The 19580-nt window shown below is 38.7% G+C and overlaps 2 protein-coding genes across 2 annotated transcripts; both read right to left on the reverse strand.

Annotated features, from left to right (window-relative positions):
- Nucleotides 1-1771: 1771 nt before the first annotated feature.
- LOC145485477 (retinoschisin-like) lies at nucleotides 1772-3483 on the reverse strand. The gene is made up of 4 exons (XM_081464142.1): nucleotides 3462-3483; nucleotides 2814-3130; nucleotides 2159-2297; nucleotides 1772-1833 (listed from the first exon to the last, which is right to left on the reverse strand). Exons 1-4 carry the CDS (start codon nucleotides 3481-3483, stop codon nucleotides 1772-1774), a joined length of 540 nt encoding a protein of 179 aa, XP_081320268.1.
- Nucleotides 3484-8450: 4967 nt separating this feature from the next.
- Nucleotides 8451-18926, reverse strand: LOC145484397 (polycystin-1-like protein 2). The gene is made up of 11 exons (XM_081463015.1): nucleotides 18118-18926; nucleotides 17163-17733; nucleotides 16625-16828; nucleotides 15700-15825; nucleotides 15348-15545; nucleotides 15031-15279; nucleotides 13420-14133; nucleotides 12712-12948; nucleotides 10809-12086; nucleotides 10030-10198; nucleotides 8451-9759 (listed from the first exon to the last, which is right to left on the reverse strand). The coding sequence occupies exons 1-11, from the start codon at nucleotides 18747-18749 to the stop codon at nucleotides 8516-8518; spliced, it is 5622 nt and encodes a 1873-aa protein (XP_081319141.1). The 5' UTR covers nucleotides 18750-18926; the 3' UTR covers nucleotides 8451-8515.
- Between the last annotated feature and the right edge of the window lie 654 nt (nucleotides 18927-19580).

The raw sequence follows: 19580 nt of genomic DNA on the forward strand, positions 1-19580 counted from the left end.
CGAACCAGAGTCCCTGGGAGTTATACAAGCGCCCCTAAACCGCTACTAAAAGAACAAAGGTTATAAGGTTTCATTTAATCTAAAGGGGAAGACCATTACTGTTCGGCACGAAGGCGAGAGAACACATCCAGATCTCATTATCAAGCGTGTCGTGTTCATTCAGGTTCATTTCCCAGCGATGCAACCGGCAAGTGTTCGTTGTTGTTGTTTTTCAAATTCGGGCATATAGCCCTCAAGCTCCCAGTAGTCTTGGCAGTAGTACAGGATTCAGGTCCCATTTAACGGAAAATGAAAACTTACGATTTTCTTCTTCTCCTAGTGCTACCTCTGCGGCAGAATTTATTGAAGGGTCAGGACGACGGTTACGGTTAATTTCTGCAGACCGGCGCCATTTTTTACTTTTGGAGTCTCGCAAGTCTCGAGAATTGATCAACTTTAACGCAACATTCACCTCAAAACTGGATCTAGAGTGTACACAAGTATTAAAGGAAGCTATTTGCCACTACTCAGAAGGTCAACAAACGAACCTGAACGGAAGAAGATGTATTTTCACCGGGTGCTAGGGTTATGCAAATGACTTTGACACGAGCGACAGCTATGTACACACACTGACTGTGGCAGATTTTAATCTGTTCTCGCGTGCAATCTAAGGAGATACCCACCGGTTTGAAGTTATAGAACGGTTTATTAAGGTATGAAATTTACTGTGATGTGCTTTTTAGGCTTCATTTAGACCCAGCTTTTGAGATTTTTCCCGTCAAATTTGGCTAAATTTTAGTAGTTGATCAAAGGTCTCAGAGTAGGGTGTCTTCCAGCCTCGCTGGTAAGCTTGGAATTTTTCGAAACGTTTCCATATTTCGTCAGTCCAAGTAATGAATGTACCTTATAATTCGCATGAAAACGAAATTCCGTGAGCTGCATTTTAGGCGACGTAGCATGCTTCACAAAATCGGTGAATTTTACCTTTCTGATCACGGTCGGCAACCTCAGTTCGGCCAAAATTCAATTTTGGCTCGTAGCAAAGGAAAAATAATGAATTGGAAAATAATGCATTGCTTTTATATATGTGTGTGTGTCAAACCCTTTTCACCGACAAAAAAATGAAGGAAAATCATTTTTGGTCCCGAAGTCGAGTGGACCGCTTTTAGCGGGACTGCCGCTTAAAATTTGATTTCGAAGTCCGTTGTATTTGACATTGGCCAGGTTACATAGCATGTCGAAAGATGCACTTATGCAAGAAACACTCAAAAGCGGATGTAAGAGGAAGGCAAAAAAACAGCCTTTTTGTGCGTTGAACGCTTCAAGTTTGCAAAGGATGAAAATGGCTGCACGTATGTCGCGTTTGCCGACTCAAACCCCATGCAGACGGGGAAATCTCCCATAAAGCTTCTACGAAGAATGAAAATTCCAAGAATGGTGGCTTTCTAGTAGAGAGAGGTACCTAGTTGGCAAGAATTTACCAGCCGCCGACCAAGCTGAAACAATGAAAGTCCAACTTTTGAAAAACTTTGGAAGAACTTTTTTAACCAGTCTTCCCATTTCAATTTCGCTTGTCTTTCCACGTTTAAACTCAGTTTTCTCGAATGAGTTCGTCCTTGCTTCTTAAGCCCTATGTCATAGTTTAAATCAAGGCTGTAAAATCTAAAATCTTCTGAGAATTTTGGTCATCGGTCAATCAAATCGGTTCGTAAATGAAATTAGCAGAATTCTAACAATACTATTGAAAATGCCGCAATCTTATTGGTTGAGCTTATCGTAAACTATCAACCATTTAAATGCACTGACCAGAGGTCGTCCAAATAATGGGAACGGTTTCTAGTTTCTCTAATGTTTCTAAGAAGATTTATAATGTTACTAGATAATCAAATTCTCAAGAACCGTAAAGAAAGGAAACTGACCGTTATGCGACTTTAAAAGCTCAAAATAGTTTAATGATCGAACCGATAAGCGCGCATGCAATAATGCAAGTTTCAAGTAACAATTCAACGCACGCTATTTTGTTAAGCATGAAGTTCAATAGATTAGAAATCGTTATTTGAAGGAAATTTGGTTGGGAGGAAGGCCGAATCAACTATCATCTCATAGAACTCTCGAGCTAATAATCTAATCGTTAACTAGCAATAATAATAATAACACGTAGTTATGTTTGAAAACTCACCTTCGGTGCCATACACTTCAACTCTCATACAATTCCAAGTATGAACTTTAGTTGGACGGAAGCGAATGTATCTTGCATACGCTGGTACTGGTAACTCATGTTCATCAACTGTTATGTAGTCACCTGCTCTGTGAAATGTCTTTAAAATAATGACATACAGACTTACCTTCTAATAAAACCAATCGATTCTATTTAAGAAAGATTTTTCGCAGGGTTCATGTAGTTATATTATGTGAACAAGATGAAGTGAGGATAAGTTGCAATGAAAAATGATGCACCATAGAGTCACAGAATCATCCGGACAGAATGCATGATCTTGAGAATTTTCTGTGGTTTCCTTTTAACAGCTGGAAGGTTATTATTACTCATTCAAATTTGAGGCTCTTGGATGGAAATCACAGTTTACCCTACCATGCGTTCTTTTTCTGCATTTTTTGTTTAAATCAGAATGCTTCTAAATTTTCAAGTAATAATAACAGTGACTCAAATTAGTATTTTTTTTCCTCTTATTCAATCTTTCGATAGCTGTGATTCCCAAGCAAAGGTCTTAAGTTTCAGTGAATCATGATTTTCCGGCCGTAAAACGGAAAACGTCAAAAACTTGTCAAGATAACATTTTGTTCAATGCTATGCATGAAAAGCAGCGAAATCTTACCATGTTCACACCGTTTATATCCTTGTATGTTTCCCAGCTATCTCCACTGGATGAGAATGACAACAAGAATTCTGTAATCCATTCATTGCCATTGATGTCTCCCTGGGTAGCAATACCACACACTTCAATAATTTTTCCGAAGTCAAGCCAGTCGTTCGGAGTGTCATCAGCGTGTAGAGCGCACCATCCATCCCCTCTGTCACCGTGTAACCGAGCGTATGACGGTAGGTAGGAATCACTAAATGAAGTGCTAGCTCGCATGAAGCTGTCTGGGATGATACCGGGACTAGAAACTCCGGCTGCATTGTCGAAGCATGCTGATAATAATACATAAATGTGTCTCAGAAGTTTCAATCTTGGCGGTTTTTTCTTATATTCCAATATCAAACGTTATCAGAGCATAAATGCATGCAACGTGAGAGAAATCCCTATTTTTGAATTACCTGGCAAAACGAAAGAAAAAAAGGCGGTTGGAAACATTCGAAGCTGACAGATCGAAGCAAAAGCTTCTTTGAATGTATGCCATGGAAAAAAAGAAAAAAATTGACATTGTACACTAAATTTTACACTGCCACCTCAGCTGATCAGAAAAGGGTAAACGGCTGCTTATCACAGTTATAATGACTCGTTTAAACTGTAGAAATTTACCTCTCGTGACAACGAAAGGCATAACATGTAAAATATTGTCAATTCGGCATTATATTGCCCTGAATGTAAGTACTATACTAATTAAAACCGTGTTAATATATAAATGAAAACCGTATCTAAAGGCCTCAAAATCATTCCATACGAAGGAAAAAATAGAGACCAACAAGAAAAGGAAGATAAGAGAGTGGAGACAGAAAAACACTGACATGCCTTTGAGGTTTTATATCGTCTTCTTTCGAGAAAAACATGCTTAATCGGGCGAGATTTCGTTTAAACACTATTTTAATAAATCCAGAAGTATATATCTCTATAGCGGTTGAAGCAGTTCCGTTTGCGAGTCGTCAAATTCACGAAGGGGCCAAGCCACCCCCCTAATGTTTCATGAAGGCTATATTTGCTTGCTTTATATATTTCTCAACCAAGTTTGGCAGATGAGCTTTCTTTGTTCTCCAGTTTATTTTAATGATTATGACGTCATAATTGATGACGTCACCAAAACGTGCTATAATTTTATGTAAAATGTGATGTAAAGATTATGTCATTGGAAAGGCCTTGACTTGAGGAGTAAAATGCCGGAAACCGTTTTTTTGCTATGATGATTATTTTTGAGATATGGTAAATTAAGTATTTTTTTTGCTGTGCCCCCCGGAATTTGCTTAACCATACTGTCCTTCTTAAGTCAGTCTCTCTGGTTTATTTTTTTCAGTTTTTTTCTAGGAAGGCTAATAATCTAGAAAAATAGAAAGCTTGATGTTGTCAAAAATCGTATGGTTTTAGAAATTTGATTTTCGGCTTTGTTAGGATGGTATTAACAGTAAAAGAAACGGGTGACGTCACAGGTTATGACGTAACAAAACTAATTTTAACGCAATAACACTAGAGGGATACTTTCTTATTCCGATTTTCTTCTTTATTTTTGCTTTAGTCATCTGGCACATCACACGTGCAACATAGCTGCATTTGCTGGAACAAAATTACGGCTCTAATTTGGGGGGACCCCATATTTTGCAGATTTGTTTTTCATATTTCAAATGCCATATTTCATTTAATTTTTGTGATATGGACAAAATTTTTTCAGGTTTCAACTCCCCTTGATGTGCTCTTTCGAACACATTGTAAAAAATATGCATAATAAAAACTTCAAAGGTGGCAAAAAACATGACGTCATCACTGTGACTTCACATTTTTGACATTTACTGACATTTTTCACGTACATGTAATTGGCAATAGGTCTCCTGCTCATCTGCCAAGTTTGGTATAGAAAGAGTCAATACTTTTTAAGTAATGCGAAATAATGTGAAATACCCAAGAACTGACGAAACATTTGGGGGTGGTTTGGCCCCCCCACGTGAAACGAGGTTATTTTGAAGGTTGATCATGAAATGAACGCGGCAACCTATATGTATCACCGAGGCACTTTACAAGATTCTCCGGCTGATAATTTCAGACTTTATCAATGCGTTACGTAAATGCTGGGGATGAAGCATTGCAGCTTGCTCGCGGTTCGCAGGGTTTATCTCTGTTTAACCAATGGTTTTTAAGAGAGACTGGACGTCATTTCAGTAATTCGCTCAACTCGATTGTGTAGCCCTCAAACATTGAACGGAGCAATATCACCAACACATATATACATACCTCCATGTGCTAGACTTCCTCTAATAATCACCATAAAGTCTTGGCATGAAAGCCAAAGCAGTGTTTTCTGCATGAAAATCAAAATTAAAGGAGAAATTACTGCTTTTCTTTTTTTTTTTTTTTATATTATGTCAATAATAAATATGAAATTACCTTGAAGGACGCTAAAGGCGACTTTAAGTTCATTTCTTCTTTGGTCACGCCGATTACAAACCAAAAGTGTTTTCAAGGAAATAAGAAGCACTCGTCATTCTTCATCACAAAATGGTTTTAATCTTTATTAGTCAGGAGTCTCTCGGGAGTAACCCTTATGGAGGCAATGAAAACTTATGAATCTTTGATAAGAAGTCCTACAACGGTTGGCCGGCAACGGAACTCTATGTTTTTGAAACATCACCTTGAAACTGGATAATTTACTCTTATAATGTTCTGGATAATTACCTAAAAAGGCAAACACACATCTCATTTAACTTTCGAAATTCAGTCAAATAATTTCACTCTCTCGTATTTTTTGCTGCAAATTACCCTGAATGAGAATGAAAGGGGCTTCACGTGTGTATTTTTGGTCACATTGATAATAAACGAAACGTTTATTCACCGACATTTATTCTAAATAATTTGTTTCATCGAGAAAGAAAAAGCGCCCCTCGAAGGTTATTTTCCTAGACAAAAAGAAAACACATCAATGTTTAAATAGAGTTCCTTATGAAACTTGGACATAAATGTAAGTTTATGTTCTAGAAACATGAACTTTAATCATTGCCGTAACTGAAAAGTCAAACACAAAGCTCAAATAAAGTTTGTAAGTTTTGTCCGTTGTCCGTTGTCATGGATACCCTTTGGGAATGTTCGGTAGTCTTCTCTTCTTTGAACGGATGGTCGCGCGTGACGATCCGTTTTTTTTTTCCTTACAAACGAAAGGATTTAATGTTGACACTGTTTAAGAAGAAAGGAAAAGCGCCCCTCGAAGGTTATTTTCCTAGACAAAACGAAAACACATCAATGTTTAAATAGCGTTCCTAATGAAACTTGGACATAAATGGAAGTTTCTGTTCTAGAAACATGAACTTTAATCATTGCCGTAATTGAAAAGTCAAACACAAAGCTCAAATAAAGTTTGTAAGTTTTGTCCGTTGTCCGTTGTCATGGATACCCTTTGGGAATGTTCGGTAGTCTTCTCTCCTTTGAGCTGATGGTCGCGCGTGACGATCTGTTTTTGGGTTTTTTTTTTCCATACAAACGAAAGGATTGGATGTTGACACTGTTTAAGAAGAGGAACGAAACAGTGCTAACACTGGTGGATCAACTAATGTGCAATGTCTTTATAGGATTGTTTCAACTTGACTACTGTGTAAGGATTTAAACTGCAATAAGCCATACAACTTTATTGGGTCAGGTTTAGTCATTTTATTTCCGATAGTATCACTGAGTACGTACATAGCAGCTTTGAATTCTTAGCAAGGAATAAAATAAATAAATAAATAAATAAATATCTTAAATGACCACTCCCCTAATGGGGCTTTTCATGGCCATTGAAACCAAGTGATGAAACAAATAATACAAATAAACATAACATGGTTAAAATCCCAACTGGCAGAAGGCAGACCAGTTAACTATTTACAAGCGCGACCGAGGAGTTGAACTAGGGTCTACCGCGAAACAGCTCCGGCTTGCTGGTCAGAGTGGGACTTGAACCCGCGACCTCTGGATTTCAAGTCCGGCACCCTAATCACTCTTCAATCCTTTAACACTTGACAAAGAAGTACTTGTGACATGAGTGATTAGTATGGGTAATCAAATGGCGACGAGTGAAATTACGAAAAAATTTCACGCGCGTTTTGTCAAAGTTCTTACAATGTCCCTTGCCTTTTTAGTAGAATTTTGAGAAAACGTGCATGAGATTATTTCTTAATTTCACTAGTATACCATTTGATTACCTTTAATATCAAAAGTGACAAATTACGCTTACAGCTGTGTGTTTTTTGCCAGAAAATTTTGTAATTTCGCCTGTGAAATCATAAATTAACAATGGTAATAGGACTAAGTGAAGTCCAATCATACGAGTGATTAACAAAATCGGACGCCCGCGAAGCAGACAGTAGACGTGTACAAAATGTCCTGTTACCAACTAATCATGAACATTTCAATCCAACCTCCCCCCCCCCCCCCCACCAAAACAAAAAAATTGCAAAATATGATGATTGCAATTTCCGAACAATCGAGCTTGAAAAATGGCTGGTAAGTTTATTTGAAAATAGCCACCCAGAGATAAACCATGACAATAATTTTACAAAAGCAGTCATTGGAATTGGTTACTATAGTGACTGTGGTCAATGTTGTGCTTGGTAGATTTAGCTAAGAGGACTTGGCTCTTGTAACTGTCCGATTAGACGTGTTCGATTACAAATAACTGTCCGATTACACTGTCCGATTACACTGTCCGATTACAACTTTGCATATTAACTAGTGCAAAATAGATTGTTATGATTAACGCTGAAATTTCTCAACAAAAGTAGGAAGTAATTTATCACCCGTGATATTATTTACTAAATAGCTCAATTAACACCGGATTTACGTGCTAGTGCTGAAAGTGATTTTTTAAATTTTCTAAACCCTTAATTTTTTTTTTCTTTCCACAGGTATGTTCTCTAAGGCTTAAATTCCCTCCTCCACCCCAAGCCCCACTTCTTGATCGGTCCTCGAACATCAATTTTCGCTCCTCATATTCCCAACTTTAGATACTCTCTACTGTGCGGTACTGCTGCTCACGATCCGCCAAAACAGTTCTCCTCGGCCAAAAAAATTCGGTAAAGAAACGTCCGCAAAAATTCTGAGACGAAGACTACGGTTATCAGGATCGTTCTAGGGGTTTAGAATAGGGATGCAATGTTCTTTTTTGTTGTTGTTCCTGTTTAATGTTTTTACTAATTTACAATACTTTGTATTACGTTACTCGCTTACTTTGTCACAATACACAATAATTACTTATTATGGCATAACCTACTTACACATTACGTTATTTCATTGTTCTTAATATAAGTAGGTATGTTAAAGGGGTACCCTTTTTCAATAAAAGGTAACGAAAGCGGTACCTTTTCTCCATGTGGTACAGGAAAGGATAAGAGTTTGGACCTCGGCGCGGAACCTCCCAGTAAAAGACTTGGTAGAGTAGTGTGGGACTTGCTCAGAATGGAGGTTGCAGAAACGATGAGGAGCAAACGCAACCGTTGAGCTGAATTTTTTAATCATCGTGCCTCCTTTAATTTGATTACATTATTATTTAATACATGCTAGAGTACGAAAGTAATTGTACAATTATGCTCTGTTTTCCTGGTAATATATTTCTGCAATTTCTAGCAAGTCGCCTTCAATAAGCCAGCAAGCAAGCTTTCGTAATCAGCTATTTTTCACTTGCAAATTTACTTCTGGGTGTCCTCCGTTGTGGCCTTGCGATTAAAACCAAACAAAAACGTCGCAATAAACTTTCCCATTCCGAACGCTTCTTGGACTTTCTCTTCGTCCTCTTTTACGTCATGCAAATTTATATCGAGAATAGATACGAAAATATTGACAAGAAGAACCGCAAGTGTCAGCATAAAACTGGCGGTAAAAAGTGAACCTAAAACTCTGTTCACATCATTAATCTCTACAACGTGAATTGTGTTGCCTAGCGAGAGCTCAAACTCGGAAGCAAACGAGCGGGGAAAGGATGAAAAAGAAAACACAGAGCTACCAAAAGCTAACAAAGCAAAATGGGCGTGTGCTAAAAAAAGAATCCCAAAGAGAGCACAGAATGACAAAATGTCCTTTCCCGCCGTAATAATTGTCCATGCTAAGATTTGCACATGTGGATTGAGGCGAATAAAATGAAGAATTTTAAAAGTGGCAATGAATAAGGCAAGAGAAAGGGCAGCATTTTCAACCTCAGTCCAGAAAATTGCAAACTGGAAACTCACTGTGACAAAAGGGTTTTTTTGCAGTTCTTGAATGCTATCATGCATAAACTTCACCTTTATAATGTAGAACACAATGGCAAGTGAGGCACTCATAATTTGTGCAATATCTATCCAGTTCCATATGAGTTTAAAAAATGCACATCCTTGGCGATATAGTCTGACTAAAAGGATGATGGCGTACACCAATACTACCAGCATAAACAACAGTTGGCACGTTATGTAAAAACTGTAAGATAGATTTTGGAAATTGAATATTTTTATCGTGTCAATCTTCTCGTAAGTAAGCCCAAATCCAAACGGTAGAACCTCATAATGATATGTTACAATGCTCATTAAATTAGTGTTTAAGTTTAAAACTTGGAATTCAAGTAAAACGGCCCTTGTTCTTCTGTCAATCCAGTCCTTGTCTTTGACGCCTTCCATCATACGGATAGCAGTTGGTTTATCGTACCCAAGGTCAAGCACATACCCGCCGCCGTCATATATATGATGTTGTGCCCATGAAGGAACATTATTAAGCTCTTCTGGCGACGAATAACGCCATGGCCTGGGACAGAGTTGTGACAGGTTGGCCCAACCCTGCTGCGCGTCTGACAAATTAATCCAATGTGGGAGATAGAGACGAGTAGTATCCTCCTCTGACATCGAATAGAAATCGTAGCACTTGTCAATGATCGTCTCAAACTCTTTCACCACTCGGCAGGAATCTGTATTGAAACAAATACATTAAAAATGTATAGTCCTGTTGCAATTATAGACTTCTACGGTGGGGTTGGTTTTCAGTAGCGAGTGACTATAAGTCGCTCCTGATCTTATCTCCTTGCAGTTGCAGGGTAATGGCTCATAACTCACGATAGCAAAGCCAATGAAAACTCTCGAATTGCATTATCAAATGATCTAGTATTTAATAATACTGGTTCTCCTGAAATTCCAGCCCGTCCCCCAAAAGATGATAATGAGACACATAGGTAATTTACCTTCCTGTATCCTCAGCTGCCGAAGACGTGGCATTCCAATGAGCATTGAAACTTTATTGCCTGTATACTCTGGAGTCTTTTCCCATTGGCCATTGTACCATTCACCAGCATACGAATCGTGGATAAATTTTCCCAACATGTAAATCCAGAGCTTTTCGCCGGTCTTTGCCTAAAGGAAACATATGAGATAAAAGCAACGGGCGAAGTAAGCTCTCAGTCCTCGGCAAATTGATGGCGACTTGAAATACTTCATATAATTATAGCAGTTTCTTTTCATTTTTTCTGAGATTTTATTTTGCAGAGTATCTCCAGAAAAGTGTATTATAATTTCTCCTTGCTAACTACAATACCCTTTACTTAAGGTTATTTCATTGAACTTGGAGTAAGGGGAGATTTTGAAGTTGGTGTTTTCTTTTTTTTTTTTTTTTTTTTTTTTTTTTGATTAATATCCTCGTTATTTGAAGCATTAGTGCTTATGTAGAGATAAAATCCACGATGTTAATTCTTGTGTGTCTTCAGAAAAGCCGGGAACAGATAAAACATTATATGCTGTTTATAAACAAAGAATTCGTCAATACTATCCCTACAAAGTTTGTTGACTAACATACTCCTGATACATGCCTGCTGTTTCCTCTGTATAAACTATGAGATATGTACTAAATATTCTATTTAAAAAATGTGACGGCGAACATGGACGTTAGATGATTTATCGAAACAACCGTCATCGAATTCAACTTTAATTTAAATAATGGGCAATGATCATTATGATCTGCACAAACCTTGTCAAAGTAAGTGAAGCTATCTCGAGTCCCTTTTGTCATGAGATATCGGTGATAATCTTTATCCCCATAGGTAACGATCATCAGCAAGACATAAAACACCATAAAGGCGCCAAACTGTCTTGCAAAACGAAAAAACGTTGCCCTTTGTAATTGATAGGCACGCAGCTCCTTCATCTCCTCTGTAAACGATGATGCAACGCTATTACTCACCTCGTCGGGAGACTTCGGCCTACTGAAGATAATGATCAACAAAAGAGTAAAGAATAAAACTTTGCATGGTTGCCAGATGAAAACATCCTTGATACAAGAGACAACTACAGAAGCGAGCCACTGATCTGCAATTTCTTTCCCCCATTGAAGACTGTAAAATACTGTTACAGTGGCAGAAGACGCTATCGCCGCAGCACAGAGAAACCAGCCAAGATACACAAAAGCATGAGGTAGCAAACATTGCCTTTTATTCCAGGATTTCTTTGAAACGCTTTTTTTAGTGGCTTTGTCTTCTTCGGTCTCTTCACTCGAGATTGTTTTAGCCTTTCTGTAACGGAATAACACAGTTATCAAAACACTTGCTGGGGCAACAATCAATGAACTCTCAATTCCAATTATCAATTGTCGTAGTGACATTTTCAATGGTCCAATCTGAATCACTTCATCTGAAACTCCAGTCACTTGATAAAACATGGCGTTACACGCCATCGCCAAATATAAAAGAGAAAGGCAACACGAGGTTCGCTGTACACGTGTAAATGGGTTGCGCGGTGGTCTGGTAATGACAGAGGCCCAAAGATGATAATCCGCGAGGTCCACTGAAGAGACAGAGTAAAACATGTTTTTCAGTCCAGGACCGTGATGATTTGGATCATTGGACATCAGGGTAACCTTGGTCGATCCGTCACCTTTGTGAAGTGCAAGCCAATTGTTGTGGAAGAAATCCCACTTCTCCCCTGTGGATTTATCAACAAGGCGAACTTGATCCAGAAACCAGGATGAACTCTTCCCAGAATTGTCATGCCACATTTCTATCTTAATTACATTTCCGAGCGTTTTCTCCAGATGGAAAGCAAACCTATCGACGCTTCCTCTTCCAAACATCTTCCTTCCTGGTGGAGAGCTTTTAGTTAAATCAATGGCCTCTAGAGTATCGTCAGTGCCGTAGATTTTAATGAACACGTTAGCCGTCGACCCAGCATTGCGCCAAACGCCTGTAGTTACAGTCAAATAATACCTGAGTGTGCCGTTGACAGTCGGTTTGACGTGTATCGTCGGGCCCAGCTATCAAGAAAAAAATAATTCCATTTGTTATTTCTCGACCAAATTCTGCTAGCTATAAACTGATATTCTTATACATAATATTTTCAACATTTGATGTAAGTTTCACCTGAAATGCATCAGATAATTACGTGTATGTAATATTAAACAATGATTCAAACAAATTGGAAAAGTGTTATCTTTAACGGTACTTTTTCCAAGGTAATCGTGTAGGAGTAGCGCCTTTAATGCGAGAATAAGCAGCCTAGCATACGCATACGCAGTAATAAGTTGATAGCTACCTGAAGCATCTTCTGTTTGGAAAATGTCCTATAATAATAAAGTTGCTACTTAACAGCACCTTACTGCGTCAGCATATCTTGCACACTATGATTGAACATATGCGTATGGTATGATTGAGAATATGCGCTGATAAAAACCAGCCCTTACTACGTAGTTTGTAACACGGTTAAGGCAGGAAGTCGTATATCTAAATCGCATACTTGGCTTCTTTCACCTTGTTCATTTCTTTTTTTTCGAAAACTGGCACCAGAACTACTTCCATTTGGTAAAATAAATCAAAAGGAAATAAATGTGATCGTCCAATCATGTCTTCAAATATGAAGTATATTAAAACTATAAAATTTACCTTTCTTTCGTCCAGCATATCAGCCTTTCTTGCCCAGATTATCACCAGGAAATAGACAGCAAAAATAGTGCAGACCGTCGCAAGAACCACATAATTCCCTGTTTCTCCAAGTCTAGTGAATTCTACAAACACCTTGTCAAAATCGATCGGATTTGGAGCAATGACAACGCCTCCACCAAAAGCTGTAAGATGATTGCATCGACACTGTAGTATTTGGTCGTTCGTGTCATCTCCAACCTAGACAGAAATAAACCAAAAATTCAAAAGCGTGTTTATGTAGTTTGGCTGACACCTTTTATCGAATATTCGATTATTTGTTAAATATTCCGTAAATCACGTTTGATCATGGTTCTTTTAGGTGAAATTGTTGTACCATCATGCCAGTTGGGTTATCTGGAAAATAGCTATCTTCGAAGGCAGAACATTTTTGTTTTGTTGTTGTTTAAAAAAAAAATGGTTTTTTTTAAGTGATTTATTGTTAGTAATACAAATGGCTGTATTATTCTGACGAATGATAAGTCGCGTAGCTAGACGTCACAATAATGCACCACCATTATTAGGGTGGCGGAACTACGAAACACAATACGGCCTGTCCGTTAAGTATGTCAGCAAGTGGGGCAGGCAGCTACTGCAAGTTGTGTTTTATTTAGTTACGACCATTTTTATTCATAAGTATTGAATATTTTAAGAATGTTGTTTTCCACCAACCTTACAGCCATCTTTTGTCCACTGGTCCTGCGTCAATGAGAAATAGTAGCAGCTGTACTTGCGAACTTTGACGCTATAGTTCTGATCGGTAGTGGGATTATATGTCAATGTTCTGTTGTATTCAATTCCTTTCACTGGAGGTGGCTTTGGTTCAACGCAGTCTCTTTTCTTTCTTCTTCTTCTTCTTCCAAAGCACGAGCGTCTTACTCGAGTACTATTCAACTGACCTTGTTCGACGTACAGCACTCCGACGTAATACAAACCTGTCTGGTTGAAGTCCGCAGTAGATATAATCTCAAATGGACTCCTTGAGCACTTTGCTACAAACTGACCACCTCTATTGACCCAGTTACAAGACGAATAATCAGGTACAATGGAAGTATAACTGTAACTGTTTACAGTTGGGCGTTCTCCATATTTAACATACACCACCATCATAAGACTAAGGTTTGTTGGTTTCACCTCGAGGATCATAGAATCAGAAATATCTGTGAGTTCCAAAGTGTGGTATCGCATCATTAATGGTCTGATAAAAAAGATATTTGATGAAGATTTTCCAGAATTAAGGGGTATTTTGATGTCGATAGCTATGTTATTTCCTCCAACGGGTAATACTGTTCCTTTATTGTCTGAGAATTCAAGACTCAGTATTTCCGACTTTATTTGTTGATGGCTTTCGTCCCAGCGATATGGATTGAACGTTGTGCGAATCATCTGTAAAAGAGTTCACATTAATTTTTTAACTAATTAAAAATTAATTAATAACAAAGTAAATTGCTAAAGTAAATCAAATAATAAATTCATAAATAAAGCTACTATTAATGCAAAGACTCAATAATGACATTTTTTATGAGCCTTTCGTTTTGCCTCAAGGCAATTAAAAAATACAATGAATTTAAAAAAAAGCAGAAGATAACAAGAGGTAGCGAAAATGGAAAAACAAAACTGACCCATCAACTCATTTTTCCAAAGCTACCAAGCGACCGTCTTTCCCAATACAACCCCAGACGAATAAACTGATGTACATGTACAATAAATTGGAGATTTTTACACTCAAAACAAATGTCAATTTTGTGCGCTTTAAACAGCGAATTGTCCTTTATTATGCCGGAAATAGTAAATAATCCGACCAACTATGCGCACATACACTCATACAATAATCGGCCGACTACAAACACGTACAGTACAAAAACATATCTCAATCGCACGATGTCGAACTCTCCCGTATCACGTGATTTTGCTGACGTCGCTCTCTCGATTACATAACGTCACACACATTATTACAAAACGCCACATCAACGACAACTCTGCGCATGTCAAGCCAGATTACGCTTTCTTGGACTATGCATCTTCGGCGAGTCACTCAAGTAGCTTTTTAATATTTATTTAAGGTTGTGTTATCAACTGCTTATTAACCGAAAATGAGGTCTTTATGAAAAAATCTCAAACCGACACCTTGCCGAATTACGGTAAGGCCGTACCTATTAACTACAGCCAATCAGAGCGCGCGTTATATCGGCTACAAGCACAAGCCATACAATAACGCATTATAATTAATGGGTTTTAATAAAATAAAATACAGTATTACGGTAACAACCAGACCATACTAACTTGATATTCAGTCTCTTCGACCTCTGCGTTGGGAAAGGCTTGCCTCATATTTGGCGGAAGTTCAAAGCTCTGACCCTCTGAAAAGTTGAAACGTTTTTCTTGAAGTCCGCAGGACGTTTCGCGACCCAGCATGACATCCATTCCTGGGACACGGAGCTTTTTAGGAGATTGGGATACTGCTAATCTTATCGCCAGAGTGCGGAGCAACGTTTTAACAATGCTCATCGACTCCAAAACAATATCTTTTGCCTAGAAAAATAACACTCGAATTAAACTAAGTTCTCCTTTTTCTTTGCAACCATTTTACAAAAGTGTACCTTCACTTGGTCCAAAGACAGAAGTCTGGTGTTCCCATTTACTGCCGCATCATCTGCAGATACCATAAGCAGCTCAACTGTTCCATACAGCAAGTTATAAACTCCTTGGAAAATAAACTTTTCGTCTTTGGCGTTCATATTCTTCGCGTTAGAAAGCAATATATCAGTCATGTTTCCCAGTATTGTCGGAAGAAGGTTCTGCCGAGGAAAATATGTTATTAAATACTGAGATTTCCTAATCAAGAGACAGTCCACGTCAAAGTTCAAACATTTTTGCATGCTCAGAAAAAAGTTTTCACAAAATGAGTAGGCATTAAAATCAGGGATTTTATTTAATTAAGTAGCATGTTACCTTACTGTGGAAGGATAACTCGGTGACAGTCTTTCCAGCTGTTGCTAAAAATGCTGAAATAAAAACCACACTCGGAAGATCATCAAGCTCTGCAAGTTGAAACCGCTTTAGGGCAATGTCTCTGAGCTGCAAGAAACAAATCATAGCTAGTAATCATATTGTAACGCGCGCGGGCGACAACGACTTCCAGTCAAGGAGTCCAACAGCCAACGGTTTAATTACTCGACTCTCAACGTTTAGCTTACTTGTACATGGCAAGTCTACTAACACACACAGGCCACTCCATCACGTGAGTCCCTTAAATACGCTGTATTACGAGTACATTGCGCATCCCGTACTCGCCATATAACCGTCTCTTAGTCTTAGAACTCTTGCGAGTATACATTCAAATACAACCGTTATACATCTTAGCACGCGCATCATAGCTCGTGCAATCACTATATCAGTTTCATTACAATATCTTTCTAGATTTGGCTTAATTTTCCCAAGTTCTTGACTTGAGCTCAAAATTGCCTCGCTTTTTACACATGTACTATTTTGTCCTAAATCAAATAGAACTGTAAAAAGCCATCGTGTCTAAGATGGTCCTGTCAACATGAGCACAAAAATTCTGCATACGAGCCAAGTGGTTCATCAGTCTGGAGTTTATCCAAATTTCTGTTGCATGTAGCGACCAGAAGTATTTTTACTCCTCCTGGATGGGATGCTAGTCCATCGCAGGGTTACCCCCAGCATTAAATTCGCCAGTACCCATTTATACACCAGGATGGAGAGAAGCAGTGTGAGAGTAAAGTGTACATGTCTTGCCCAAGAACACAACACAATGGTCACGGCTCGAACCCGGAGTCAAGCACACTAACCATCAGGCCCCCACTCCTCCCATAATCCCAAATTTAGGTAGGACACTTTAAAGCTTAATAATTACAGCACTCCTCTGTTCAGTCGATACTGTTGCGTTGGAAAAGTTGTGTTTCCCCAATGCTTGTGTCTCTATTGTCAACAACATGGCCGTCATTAGCTGCCAGACCCTGTGCGTATCCATTATGTCAAGATGCTCTTCGAACAGGCTTGGAGATTTTTCAAGAAGTTTAAAAAGATCTTGTTCCGCTTTCAGTCCGGGTGGAGTTACCTATAACAATAAATAAAATGCCAGTTGACGATAGTAATCAACCCAAAACTTTTATCTAATTTACTTTTACACTAGGCTCAGAATTGATATTAGTAATCGCGCACATCAATAAACACAAAACTGACTTGTACCTACCCCCTAACCCCTTTCACCCGCTCATGTATTCAGCAAATGAAACCTTTTCTACTGTTTTTTTCATTATATCCTTAAGTCTTTTTAAGAAATAAACTTCTGTATTCAGATAATAGTAATAGTTATTTTGTAAAATAATGCGCGCCTCGATGTCAAAAGGGCGTTAAACGTGGTCACGAAATGTCATGACAACAGTTCATACCGTTACTGGAATATCAAGCTCAGAAGTAGCACCATTGCTCCTCGAGACAAATACTTTGACGTGGGATAAAAATCCATTTGAGGCATTTCCTTGCGGTAAAACCAACTGCAGTTTATCAACAAGGCCATAATACAAGGTGTAATGTATATTGCCATCCCCAATTATCTGCACTTCGTAGGTGAAAGTTTCATTTAGTGCGAACCAGCCGAAACAAAACAGGTAAAATGATGTATAAACTGCTTCACCAGTGTCGGGTGTTATAGTACACGAGCCATCACGCGGAAGTACTGCGGTCTTGAAAACCTGCACACTTGTAGACGGGGTTACATTGCTAAGAAGAACGGTCAATTCTAATCTATACTTCGTATTGTCTTCAAAAGTGTTAGGATCCATTGAAAAAACTTTGGAGTTTCCAGCGTTGCTCAAAATTTGCGCCCATTCCAGGTCTTGGCCTTCTCCGTAAAGAGTCCATTGGTACTCCACTTGGTCATCACACGAGTAGCCCACGTAGTCGGCTGAGATGATCAGCGGCGCGGACGGGATGACGTTTAAACGATCATTTAATACAAAACTGTTGGAGAAAAATATAGAAACGATTTCATGGATATACCACGCACTACAGTAGCCTAGCAGAAACATCTTCCAACCAAGCCGGAGAGGAAATAAAAGTTGCCTGTTACATGTATTTCTGTGTCCTTCTGCTTATTGAGCTACAAAGACAAAGACATTTCTCTTTCTATTACCAAAAGAAATAATCCATCTCAAATATAACCGCCTTTTTTTAAAGTGGTTTTACTATTTAGCATTTGTCCAATTAGAGTCTTCACTTTCTCTAGAGTTTTTGGAGAAAGGTAAATAGCCACAAGATGGGGACTACAGCAACAGCAACGTGATCATTGTGATTGCTGTCAGTACTGAGAAACATTCCCCAACATTTTGCAGATTCTATACTTACTTAAGTGAAACTTCAGGAGGACTTCCCTCAACCACGTGAACAGTCTTTCTGTCACTTGACGTTCTGGCGTCTTTCGTAACGATTAGATGAAAGGCGTATGAGGCTGTTGTGTTCTCCATTACTGAGGCATTCAGTGCTACAACAGGTTGAGTGGACTCCAGTCTCCCAATACCCGTACCGAAACAGCCTCCATCTAAGCCAGAGCCATTCAAAGGAACGGATACCACCTGGATCTCCAGCGGGTTTTCCGTTGGGAATTCTTCACTCGATTCCTTACAAAGCCAATAAAACGTTAGCGTCTCCAGGTCCCCAGGGCCAACATGAGGATCATAAGACTCTGATCCATTTAGAACGATGTTCTGCTTATTTCCCCTGGTTATTTCAGTTTCACCTGAGATTATTGCCACCAGTGGTAAGGGTTGTATTGTAATATAACCCTTATCATATACATTCTCTGTTTTATTATTGTCTCCTTGGACTAGGGTGAAAACGAAGTACAAAGCATGTAGATCGTGGGCGAATGGTAAATGGTGGTCGGAGAGAGTCCATTCGCTTGTGTTCGCCGAAACTATGGTTCCATTCAAAATAGCTTCAGAATCGTTTAATGATGGACTTGCTAATATCCAAGACATGTTTTGTGTCCAGATCTGAGCGCACCTCACTTCAATGTTTGTTTGGAATGTGTAATATGAACTCAACTGAACCACAGCGGCTTGATCGACTGTCCGTCCAACATTGGTTATTCTTACTCTTGGAGCGTCACACAATGTGGTCCCTAAAACAGTGGAAAATCATATTATATTGTTTCCTCCGGGCCTGATAAATTTAAATATAACAATTTTATGGCACATCCTCCTTTTCTTCTCCTCGCAAGAGTTAGAATGCAAATAGTCAGGGTAATATGTAAGGATACGTAAAGCGTTAATTATAGTTGAGGATATGAAGGCAATATCAAGGTTTAATAAAAGTGCTACCAGCTACTTTTTTCCTGTTTTTTTCGAAAGGAAATAACTAGTGCCCCTATTGAGCTTGGAATTACACGAAGTTACAGTAATTTGTCATGCATTGGCTAATTCTAACGTTTACGACGCCTAAAACCCTTTTTTGGCGGTATCTTTAGTCCATATCCACTCTTCATTGGAAAGTGTTCAGCGTTATACAAATTAGAAATTGGCTAAAATTATTTAGCGAGGTAATTTCACGGTTAATCTACGCTAGCAGATATCTTTAAGAGTTTAGGTTAACAGGGTAATGCTAGCAAGTGTGTTTAGCCACTGTTTATTTCAGAGATAAGGCTTCACATACCAAAGCAGAGATGAGATTCCACTGCTGAGCAGCTGCAGTCATAAGATCCATCCAAATTCGTACAGGTGGCATTCTCAGCACAACGAGAAAGGTCCTCGCACTCGTTTACGTCTTTACATAAAGAATAGATTCAGACATTGAAGTTAACATGTTAGGAA

Source organism: Orbicella franksi, chromosome 4, assembly GCF_964199315.1.
Source record: "Orbicella franksi chromosome 4, jaOrbFran1.1, whole genome shotgun sequence".
Taxonomy (NCBI): domain Eukaryota; kingdom Metazoa; phylum Cnidaria; class Anthozoa; order Scleractinia; family Merulinidae; genus Orbicella; species Orbicella franksi.

What these genes read in the sequence shown, in the direction of transcription:
- LOC145485477 (XM_081464142.1), bottom strand. Translation starts at nt 3,483, where the DNA reads ATGCCTTTCGTTGTCACGAGAG. An exon ending in GCCTTTCGTTGTCACGAGAG is followed by an intron (nt 3,131 to 3,461) that starts GTAAATTTCTAC and finishes TATTATTATCAG; the next exon opens with CATGCTTCGACAATGCAGCC. An exon ending in ATATAAACGGTGTGAACATG is followed by an intron (nt 2,298 to 2,813) that starts GTAAGATTTCGC and finishes ATTATTTTAAAG; the next exon opens with ACATTTCACAGAGCAGGTGA.
- LOC145484397 (XM_081463015.1), bottom strand. Translation starts at nt 18,749, where the DNA reads ATGTCTTGGATATTAGCAAGTCCATCATTAAACGATTCTGAAGCTATT. An exon ending in TGTCTTTGGACCAAGTGAAG is followed by an intron (nt 15,280 to 15,347) that starts GTACACTTTTGT and finishes TTATTTTTCTAG; the next exon opens with GCAAAAGATATTGTTTTGGA. An exon ending in TCGAAGAGACTGAATATCAA is followed by an intron (nt 14,134 to 15,030) that starts GTTAGTATGGTC and finishes ACTCTTTTACAG; the next exon opens with ATGATTCGCACAACGTTCAA.